At 37.9% G+C, this 11,984-nt stretch overlaps 1 protein-coding gene across 1 annotated transcript in view; it reads right to left on the bottom strand.

Annotated features, from left to right (window-relative positions):
• Positions 1-390: 390 nt before the first annotated feature.
• LOC139146330 (uncharacterized) overlaps positions 391-11,984 on the bottom strand; it is a 16,438-nt gene continuing 4,844 nt past the window's right edge. Inside the window, exons 5-6 of the mRNA XM_070717737.1 lie at positions 10,864-10,935; positions 391-1,263 (exon numbers count right to left, since the gene is read on the bottom strand). Of these exons, the coding sequence (XP_070573838.1) occupies positions 391-1,263; positions 10,864-10,935 (945 nt within the window). The remainder of the gene's footprint in view (positions 1,264-10,863; positions 10,936-11,984) is intronic.

Raw genomic sequence — 11,984 nt, 5'->3', positions numbered from 1 at the left:
ACAAGAGAAATGTTCTCCATTCTGAAGCTTTCCAGTATCGTTTATGTGAGATACTTCTTGGAAGCCGACTTACTTCACAGGGTGGGGTTAGATTCCCTATTCTAAGATTTAGTCTCTTTTTTTTTGTATTTGACAAGTACCATGGCATTCTGTGGTTTTCTGTATCCACCCATAAATTGACAAATTGTCTAACCACACCTAATAAAACACAATGCATGTAGTCTGGGACAAAACCAGATATGATGTTAAAATTTGGAATTAAAAGTGTTACACTTGGGCCTTTCACACCAAGAACAGTTGTTTCGTTTTCAACTGCCTCTTGTGCACATCTTTGAAATTCTGCATGTGTTCGCCCTCTATGAACAATACCATTTTGTATAGTATATGACCTTATAAATCCATTGCCTTTTGGAATTCGCTCCCCAGGGTTAATACACCAGTCACATCCAAACCTACCATTAAACTGCTTTGTATTACGAAGCACTGGGCGAGCAACTGCATCTGAGGAACTAGCATATGGGCTTTAGTTACCTTAATTTCCCTATCGTTAAACTTCCATTCAAACCCAACATCACTCAGTTCCCTACATTCATCAATAAATGGTTTCAAAAAGCAATCCATTCTTGGTTTTTCTGTGCCAAACCATAAAGCAGAAAGTATGACATGTTGTTTAGATTGCTTTGGTGGCAATTCATTGATGGTACATTGTAGGGGCCATATTGCAAAGGTTGATGATCGAAAGGTTGGGATGCCATCACAGTTCCACAACAATGTAATATCCTCTCTTTCAATACTACCTTCTCTCAATAATTTTCTATACTGCAAACCATTGACGATTGGTGGTTCTTTTACATATTCATAGATTTTATGGTTCTCAAATAAGTCTTGCAATTGAGTTGTAATAGGAAATACCATAAAAAAGTTGCCATTTTTGAGAGACCTTTCTTTGACAAATGGTGTATTACAATCAGGACACTCTCTAGGCAAATCTCCATCATTTTTACCAATGTATGTGTTACACATTTCACAATAAAAATGCCTATCAAATGTGAGAAGTGTGTCTTTGAAATGTTTCTGAAATATATATGCAGATTTTGGAATCATGGCTGGTGCTACTAAATGCATTATTGAAAGTAAATCTTGTAAAGCTTCTTTTGTCAAGTGGTGTCTTAAAACAAATGCTTGAAGAATTAATAGTATTTGCTCTTCGGATAGCACCTCTTGATCCTCCAACATCTCTTCATTCATGTAATGATCTTCTTCCTATTGAAATATGTAACACATAAGAAATTACAATTTAGAATTTTTTCTTGACTATCATCTGGTACATAAATTATTTAACTGTTATTTAACTGTCAATGAAAGCTGGATGATATTCAATACATCGTACACATACATATAGCTGTATGAGGTCCACCTAAGGTACATGCATGTCAGTTTTCAGAGCAATCAAAACAGTGGTTCTTGAGTAATCAAATTTTTGACCAATTTCACATTTTTTAACTTCATTTGCATGATTTTGGCAATGCAAACTTCATTTGAACAAAATTCAATCTATAGCCAGGATGTTGTTACGTGCAGAGAAAACGAACAAAAGGGTGAACCCAGCAGTTAACGTTTAAACAAAATTTATTACGAAAAAAAACTAATTGCTAAGTCAGGGATAGAGTACAAGCTTTAAAAGTGTACAGACTACTTATCTCAGCTGGGACGGCAAAGCTCCAGTCTCAGAGTTGTAACAGTCAGTCGGATGAATGAACAGTCCTTCGGCTTGCAGGCTTGTAGTTGCACAAAGTCCACAGTATAAATCCAGCGTTGACAGTGAAGGTCTTGAAAAGTCTTGAGAATGACTACTGCTGGAGTTTAGTAACACACAAGAGACACGATCCCAAAAGTCTGACTGGAAGCTGTGCACGTCCCTTTTATAAAGGCATATAAGAACAATCTAGAACTTTTATTGACATGCTAATTACTGTTCTAAAATTATCTCCCTTACACAACTAATCCACTTTCCAGAACATTCCAAACATGACTAATTGAATTCAAGGTTGTGAGGTCATCAAGGGCAGTGACCTTGAGAATGTTCTAGACTAATTGAACTCAGGTCATGATGAGTGTGGGGGAAATGACCTACATAACACACCCCCTCTTCAAAAAAAGAAAATTTTTCAAAGAAAAATCTTTCTTTTACAAATGTAATCTTAAAGAGGATTTAAGTACTCAAATTTTGTTTTACTCTAAAGTAAAATTTCTTGAAAGTGAACAACAATAAACTCTAAATACGAGAGAGACAGTCTGCAATTAAATTGTCTCTGCCTTTGATATGTCTAATGTCAAGATTAAACTCCTGTAAAATTAAACTCCATCTTAGCAATCTCTGATTTTTGCCTTTAAATTTCTGTAGAAATACAAGAGGGTTGTGATCAATATAAACCACTATTGGCTGATTTGAAGAAGTAACATAAACTTCAAAATGCTGTAAAGCTAATATCAAAGATAAACACTCTTTTTCAATTGTAGAGTAGTTTCTCTGGGATTTGTTAAATTTGCGTGAAAAATAGCAAACAGGATGATCTACACCATGACTATCCTCTTGCAATAAAACAGCACCAGCAGCCGTATCACTAGCATCTACAGCTAATTTAAATGGCAAAGTGAAATCTGGTGCAGACAACACTGGGGCACTTTGCAGTATGGCTTTAAGTGTATCAAATGCCTGTTGGCATTGCTCTGACCAAACAAACTTTACTTTCTTTTTAAGTAAGTTAGTCAAAGGCTCAGTAATTGTGGAGAAATTTGGACAGAATTTTCTGTAGTAACCAGCCATACCGAGAAAGCGCATCAGTTGTCGTTTGCAGTTTGGTATGGGAAAACTTGAAATGGCACTGATTTTGGCATCAACAGGTTTTACCTCACCCTGTCCTACAGTATGTCCGAGGTAAGTTACCCTAGCCCAACCAAACTCAGATTTGGCAAGGTTGACAGTCAACATTGCTTTGCTCAGTCTCTCAAAGAACTTCCGCATGAGCTTGATGTGTTCCTCCCAGGTGTCACTATACAGGACGACGTCGTCAACGTAAGCTGCACATCCGTCTAGCCCGGATATGACGTCGTTGATCATCCGTTGGAACGTTGCCGGAGAGTTCTTCATTCCGAATGGCATCACCTTGTACTGGAACAATCCGTCTGGTGTAACAAAGGCGGATATTTCACGAGCACGATCCGTCAGAGGGACTTGCCAAAATCCCTTCAGTAGGTCAAATTTCGTCACGTACTTGCTTTTCCCACTCGGTCGACGCAGTCATCAATCCTCGGGATTGGGAAAGTGTCTGTCTTTGTTAAAGTGTTGACCTTCCTAAAGTCCGTGCACATACGATAACTGTGATCTGATTTGGGAACAAGTATGCACGGCGAACTCCAGTTACTTTTACTGGGTTCAATAAAGTCATTGTCCAGCAGGTATTTGACTTCTTCCTGGAGATATTTCGCTTTTGTTGGATTCAGTCTGTATGGATGTTGTTTTACAGGCTTACTGTCCCCAACATCAACGTCGTGATAGATGACGTTCGTCCTCGTTGGAACATCTTGAAACAGGTGTTTATATTCATGGAGCAGTTCTTTCACCTGTTGTTGTTGTTCTGGCTGGAGGTGTGCCAACTTTGTAGACTCCAGCTTCTCCAGGATTTCTGAGTTCTGAAGCTTGACCGAGCCCAGCTTTGAGTTTAGAGTATTTTCACTTAAGTCAGTTTCAGTATCACTATCTTCATAATGGTTTGAACTGACTGCACTGACAGGCTGAGTTATAGTAGGATTATCCCTATCCAAATATGGCTTAAGCATATTTATGTACATAGCTGTTTTTGTTTTCGCCTGTCAGGTGTTATTATGATGTAATTTAAATCACTCAATTTCTTATCAATTAGGTATGGCCCAAAGTAACGAGCATGGAGTAGTTTGCCAGGAATTGGAAGTAGAACAAGAACTTTTTGACCTGGTTCAAACTTCCGTTTTGAGGTGCTTTTATCATATTTGATTTTCATTGACTGCTGAGATGACTCAAGATTTTCTCTGGCTAATTCACATGCTTTAGAGAGCTTTGTACGAAAATCTGAGACATATTGCAAAATATTCAGACAATCATCATCGTCTGATAGGAATTTCTCTTTGACGAGCTTAAGTGGGCCACGGACTGTGTGTCCAAATACAAGCTCAAATGGGCTAAAACCAAGAGACTCTTGAATTGACTCTCTAACAGCAAAGAGCAGAAAATGAATTCCTTCATCCCACTGCTTCTCTGTGTCAAAACAGTAGGTCCTAATCATGTTTTTCAAAGTTTGATGAAATCGCTCAAGGGCACCCTGACTTTCTGGATGATAGGCGGATGACCTATACTGTTTAATGCCTAGCTGATCCATTACTTGTTGAAAAATTCCAGACATAAAGTTGGAGCCTTGATCGGACTGGACACATTTAGGGAGGCCAAATAAAGTGAAAAATTTGACTAAAGCTTTCACTATAGTCTTTGTCTTTATATTTCTCAGTGGTATGGCTTCTGGGAACCGAGTTGATGTACACATTATTGTCAGCATGTACTCATTTCCTGATCTTGTTTTTGGTAGGGGCCCAACACAGTCTATTAGTATCCTACTAAATGGTTCTTGAAATGCAGGAATTGGCTGTAAAGGGGCCTTTGGAATGGTCTGATTTGGCTTTCCTACCATTTGACATGTGTGACAAGTTTTACAGAAATGTGCTACATCCTGCCTGAGATTAGGCCAATAAAAGTGACTGAGAATTTTATGATAAGTTTTCCTTACTCCCAAATGACCAGCCCAGGGCGTTTCATGGGCCAGGCGCAATATTTCAGCACGATAGGGCTTTGGAACCACAATTTGATGTTTTATAGCCCAGTCGTCATCAACCAAGACATCTGGAGGTCTCCATTTACGCATGAGAATACCAGATTTTGTATAATAGGAAACAGAGCTATCTGAAGTTTTACCTTCATCATCTACCCTGTCAAACAAAGACAAAATATCTGGGTCTTTGTGTTGTTCTGCAATGAGATTTGATCTAGAAAATGTCTGACTTTGGTCAGCAGAAGTTTTACTGGAAGTTTTAAATCCACGAGGGATAACGGAATGATCCGTGTCAAACACCTGACTGAGAAAGGTGTCATTTAAGTCAACATCTGTGACATTATTTTTGAGAGTATTTTGATTCTCGGAAGTTTTCTTTGACATGGCTCGAGTAATGGCACATGAAGGAAATAAATCGGGTATCTCTTGTTCAATTGGCTCTGGATCCTGATCTAAACTAGGATTATCAGTCACAAGTGGATTAGTAATGACCTTGTCCCCGGCAAGGTCGTTTCCAAGAAGAAGGTGAATCCCTTCAAAGGCAAAAAAGGCCTAATACCTAAAGTCACAGGTCCAGAAACAAAGTCCGAAGACAAATAGACATTATGGAGAGGAACAGGAATGTAGTCATTGCAATCTACCCCTTAATAAGAACTTTAGAACCTGAAAATGACTTTTCAGAAAACAAACGGCAGGGTATCTGCCAACAAAAGAGACTGGGAAGCCCCGGTATCTCTTAAAATTTTGACAGGGGTAGCAGAAGAAAAATCACTAGAAAGTGATATAAAACCATTATGAATAAATGGTTCGAAAATACCCATAATGCTATCTTGAGAAGAATTGACCTTGACCTCATTAATTGGGATAAGAGGGGTTTAACCTCAGAAAATGTGTTGCACACATTATTAGACTCTAATTGAGTTGATGAAGAAATAAAGCCGGTGGGCTTAGATCCACTTTGACCACTTTGACCTTCACGTTTTCTTTTCAATTTGAAACACTCTGACATTAAATGGCCGTCTTTCTTACAATAATTACAAGAAAGTGTACCGAACTGTTTGTCAGAAGGAGATTGAGACTTGGGATCTGATGATGTGGAGTGTTACTTGAATTTTGTGAACTGTTGTCATTTGATTTTCTACTGTCCTTTGAAAAATTCTTGGATGAAAAGGAGGAGTTAAATTTACCTGCATTGTTTCTGTAGGAAAAAGACTGGGATGGTTTGCTGAGAAATGAAGATTTGTGGGTCAATGAATAATCATCGGCCAAACGTGCAGCAACCTCCAATGTATCTGCCTTTTGTTCATTGATAAACGTCTTGATGTCACTCCGGATGCACCTTTTAAATTCTTCAATCAAAACAAGCTGTCGTAATTTGTCATAATTCTGACTGACCTTTTCAGAAGAACACCAACGATCAAACAGTTGTTCTTTTGTTCGAGCAAATTCAACATAAGTTTGATCCTTCACCTTCTCACAATCCCTAAATTTCTGACGGTAAGCTTCAGGCACCAACTCATAGCCCTTGAGAATTAATTCCTTCACAGAATCATAATTTGAAGCCTGCTCTACTGACAACTGAATGTAAATTTCTCTGGCTTTACCCACCAAAGCACTCTGCAAAAGCATAGACCAGGACTCCTTAGGCCAATTCAGACTCTGAGCAATTTTCTCAAAATGGAGAAAATATTGTCAACATCCTTTTCTTGGAAAGGGGGAACTAACCTGAAATGCTTAGTGATGTCAAACTTGTCTGAAGGGAAGAATTTTCCTGACTGTCCAAGCTCTAAACGTTTTATTTCTACCTGTAATCGCTGTTCTTCTAATCGCAATTCTTTTTCTCTCTGTCTTTCTTCCATTTCTAATCTTTCCTGCCTTTCTTTTTCTTTCTGTCTTTCTTCCATTTGCAATTCTTTTTCTTTCATTTCCTTTTCTAATTCCAATTTCTTAAGCTCCAAATCTGCCTGTATTTCTAATTCTAATTTTTTGAGTTCGAAGGAGGACTCAGGCTCATAATCTTTTAAGGCAGACTCCTCAAAATGGCCAGAATTAACTAAATGTTTTGCAATCTTGAACTGTATTTCCCGCTTGCGCATAGATCTTTTGACATCTACTTTAAGGAAATTTGCCAGTGCTATGAGGTTGTCTTTTCTGAGGGAATTAAATGTGTCCTGATCAAGGTCATCCATAAATTCGTCTGGCTTGAATTCCACCATGATTGAATTTTGCTGAGTTCACAGTGTAAAGTAGTTTTGAAAAGGTAGGCAAAATGTTGTCAAACGGCTCAAAATATTCGTATCCCGGACAAGCCCCCAATTTTGTTACGTGCAGAGAAAACGAACAAAAGGGTGAACCCAGCAGTTAACGTTTAAACAAAATTTATTACGAAAAAAAACTAATTGCTAAGTCAGGGATAGAGTACAAGCTTTAAAAGTGTACAGACTACTTATCTCAGCTGGGACGGCAAAGCTCCAGTCTCAGAGTTGTAACAGTCAGTCGGATAATGAACAGCCTTCGGCTTGCAGGCTTGTAGTTGCACAAAGTCCACAGTATAAATCCAGCGTTGACAGTGAAGGTCTTGAAAAGTCTTGAGAATGACTACTGCTGGAGTTTAGTAACACACAAGAGACACGATCCCAAAAGTCTGACTGGAAGCTGTGCACGTCCCTTTTATAAAGGCATATAAGAACAATCTAGAACTTTTATCGACATGCTAATTACTGTTCTAAAATTATCTCCCTTACACAACTAATCCACTTTCCAGAACATTCCAAACATGACTAATTGAATTCAAGGTTGTGAGGTCATCAAGGGCAGTGACCTTGAGAATGTTCTAGACTAATTGAACTCAGGTCATGATGAGTGTGGGGGAAATGACCTACATAACAATGTATTCTCACAAAGTGCAATGGTTCGTGAGTTTTTGATGTTGGGGGGCATACTACATGTACATACATACCTACATACATACATACACATACACACATACATACAGATGCCACCTACTCCAGCTTATACATTAATCTCACATTGGGCAACCAAATATGAGCTAAAAATGAGCCCCGACAAGTGGTACATCAGTTTAATACTATCAAAGTTTGACAGTCCCAATATCTGTTCCTAAGGCGCATTCAACCTTAACATCAATGGCAACATGAAAATTCAAGCTGATGTGAAACTTATCAAAATTACCTAAAAATCTCGGCACCTCGGCCGCATTTCCACGACAACATTTTATACATTTTAACATGACATGGACATGGCTACATCCTGGATCAGATTCTTGGTGGAGGTTCCCATAATATACACTTGGGGGGAGGTATGTCAGAGTGCCTTCAACAGCATACTCCGAGTTCCAAAACCATGTCGGACTTACAAGTCCGAGTACTGGGACTTGCATAATCCAAGTAAAACTGCTTACTCGGACTTGTATACTTCGAGTTCATGACCTACTTGGAGTTGAATAAGCCGAGTTACACTTACTTATAGAAAAAAAATGCTGAAAAAAACTCAGGAAATATTCAATTTCGTGATAAAAATTTGTAAACAGCATATACAGTACATGTACTCCCATTCGCTCAGAGAAAAGAGTTGTTAACGCGATGTGTCTGATCTTTGATCTGTGTATCTTGTACAACACGCTCAAGTCATTGTTGTTGTCGAGTGTAGCTACTGTCACGCAAATTATGAGTTTGTCTTGTCTTTTTGTTTCATTACCGAATCAGATCCTGATTTGATACATGACTTGAGTTGGGCACAACAACGTTTCATGATCACCACAATGCATCATGGCGAGTAATTAATCAATCAATCAATCTTTATTTACTAGACACATACTAACAGAGAGTATGGTATGGTACATCAAGATGTGTTACAAATGTAAGTGAACAATACAGAGAAAGAAAAACAACCATTCGTCTCTGTAATACGAAAACATGCAATAATTACATTCATTGGAGCTGCTTGAGCTCAGTATAAACATGTGCTCTTTAAGAAAACAGTAAAAGTCTGAACAACAAATGAACAAAAGTTACCAGGACATTTTTCAGCCCGGAGCTGCTGGAGGGTTCGAGCATACATTTGTATTCTTTAGAAATACAGCTAGATCAAGAACATTTTGTTCCATTAACTTTTTAACAACTTCTTCTTTTTCTAAGAGACTATAACATTTACAAAAATCAGTACCACTACTTTGTCCCAATAAAATTCTTTCTGAAGTATGATTTTTATATGAAAATAATAAATGAAACTCATCATCAATTTCATTATAATCACATTTCTGACAGATTCTTTCACTCAAAGGTAATCTAGGTTTACTTTTTCTTCCCATTTCAATACCCAAATTATGGTCAATCAATCTGAATTTGGACAAATGTTTACGGAGTGTAAAGTCAGACAAGCATTCTAAGTAATTTTCGAAGACAAACTGAGTTTTGAAAATTCTATATGTACGTAATTTGTTACCATTTCCATTTTTTCTTACATCATCAAACAGATTTCTCCTCCATGAACCCAAATATTCACTTGTAAGATTTTATTTTATTTTCTTCTTCAGTTGACAATATGATTTCACTCCCAATGAACTGAAAACATGCATATGATTACAATCCCCCAAATTGCGATTAATAAATTTCACCCAAGGAGATTGAATTTTTCTGTTTTCTGTGAGTGCCGTTTTAAGAATGTGATTTGAAGGCAAACTGTTCAGTCTACACCAATATCTTATAACAGACATATAAAGTGAGATCTTCAATGGTAGTCTACCCAACTCAGCTCTTATGCCTTCCAAAGGAGTACATTTACTGACTCCTAGAATAAATCTGTAAAACGACATACAAAGACTTTCAAGACAATTATCAGTACTAGTGATTTCTGTTGCCCAAATTTCAGAAGCATATGAAAGAATTGGAACAATTAATGTGTCAAAAAGTTTTAAGCAAAGTCTAGGATTTAACATTCTTTCACATTTCTTTCACATAAAATGAAATTAATGTAATTAGAACAAGGACGCCATTATCCAATGACCTGTCGACCTGTGACGTATTGGCCTTGGTTTGCTAGTGTGGCGAGGCCGTGATAGACTTGCCAAAGCATTTTAGGCATATTTATGTCTTGATAAAATAATTAAACTAATAATTTTTCAAAATAAAATGAGCACAGTGTACTTGTGGACGGTATGGTATGAACCGAGTGCGAGTGACCACTTAGTTGAAAATAATGACCTGACTTGACCTGTGATGTCATGCACTTATTTTGCTAATGGAACTATTTCTGATATTGAACTGAGTAACTGGTTGGACTTGCCTGAAGTTTATTTGTTTTACTTTAACTTATACGTCTAAGTCATATTTCAAAAAACTTCGCTGCTGGCCATGGCAGCAGCTTTCTTCTAAGGGTAAAATCACGGTCGCTCCTTGTTGAGGGACCGTGGTTAAATATACATTGCGCAACAGATTACAAGGCATCGTGAAAATGAATTTTTTTTTTCAAAAGAGCAGACTTTCGACATATCGATCCGCGCTAGCCGTAAACTATGTGAGTAATAAAATACCTTTTTTTGACAGATCGTTTCTTGTCCGGCATGGCAAAATATGCATTTCTAGGAACACGTATTACTCGGCGTATTCAATTCCGAGTAGGTCATGTACTCGGAGTATACAAGTCCGAATAAGCAGTATTTCTCGGAGTATGCAAGTCGACTCGGTGTTGGAACTCGGAGTGTATGGTTTGAGATACTCCTACATACCTGCTTGGGGAATAGCTTCCCCCTTCCTCACAATGAAACTCTACTTAGTGTCTAAATATGTTGGATTACAGACCATCTGTAGGTACATATGATCTGAACTTGCCAGACTATGATGCTTAGACCAGATTTTGCGTCCACTCCTTGACAATTTATCAAGGATATTTGCTCCAGGTTTTCGATCCGGAATTACATTTGATATCCCCAAAAAATACCAGAAAAGAAGACTAGTTTCAGCTAATGGAGATATCATCGACTTACATTAATTTCTCTGTCACTGTCTGTATCATCTTGTTCATTGTTTCCTTCTGAGCCACTGTTGTAAGACCAATCCTACAATGTCATCAATACACAGTTACAAATGCCTTTGAAAATAGTTTATTATTACATCTGTATTGTCGTATTTCATGTTTCTAGTGAAAAAGAAAGATCCACATCGTTACAAGCTAATATGCAAATATGCAATATGCTAATCAGTGTGCGAAATTAAGAGAAAATAGCTTCAGGTCATGGAAGGGCCTGCACCAAGCCAAAGCTTCAGGTCCTTACAGAAAACTGCCGGTCCTCAATAAATGTATATAGTTGTTAACGACCATCAAAGTCGACTTCTCCACTAATACTATGCTTTAGAGTAAGAGTATTATTATAATATTTTATCGCATTGTTGCACCAAAATCAATCCATTCCATTGCTAGAATCTGCATGCACGGACATAATTCATACTGATCTGAATGTATATAATCAGCTGCACCATGCTTTGCGCCTCGATCAAAGGGATTAGACTCTTCGTAAATGCAAAAAGTTGTGAGACAAAAAATTACTATGTTGCAACATTGTCAACCCCCACCCCTCTCCCCGTCTGGCGTACCATATAGATCAAATTCCCACTACCAGGACACGAAGTGTGATCAATATCCCCTGTTGCCCCGCACTCCCACGGTGGAAAACATTGATAGGTGCATGGCATTCAAGTCTGAATCACATGATTCAAAGTCAGTCATCATCTGCATATGTTACAGGTCTTCACGGAGAAATTTTCATCATTTATTCCAAATTTCAGTCGGTCATAAGGACCGACATGTTGTTAAAAACTTTCGGCCTGGCAAGAAATCTCTCGGTCTCGGACCGTCGGACCGACGTTAATTTCGCACACTGATGCTAATATGCAATATGCAAGACATGGGTCTTTACTTACTTACAGGTAATCTCTGGCATTTGTATCCCCCATTACACGCAGATAACATTAAAGGGATACTTTTGATACCAAATTCATTGCATTATTTGCTTCAGAAGCGATCAAAATTGTAATATGTTGCATTAAAATCATGCGTGATAAACTTGCATTTTTATCAGGCCATATGCAAATGAGATTGATATACAAA

The sequence above is a fragment of the Ptychodera flava genome, chromosome 12, assembly GCF_041260155.1.
Source record: "Ptychodera flava strain L36383 chromosome 12, AS_Pfla_20210202, whole genome shotgun sequence".
NCBI classification, from domain to species: Eukaryota; Metazoa; Hemichordata; class Enteropneusta; family Ptychoderidae; genus Ptychodera; species Ptychodera flava.
Note: the sequence above shows the minus strand (reverse complement) of the source record. Positions and strands in the feature narration are given on the sequence as shown.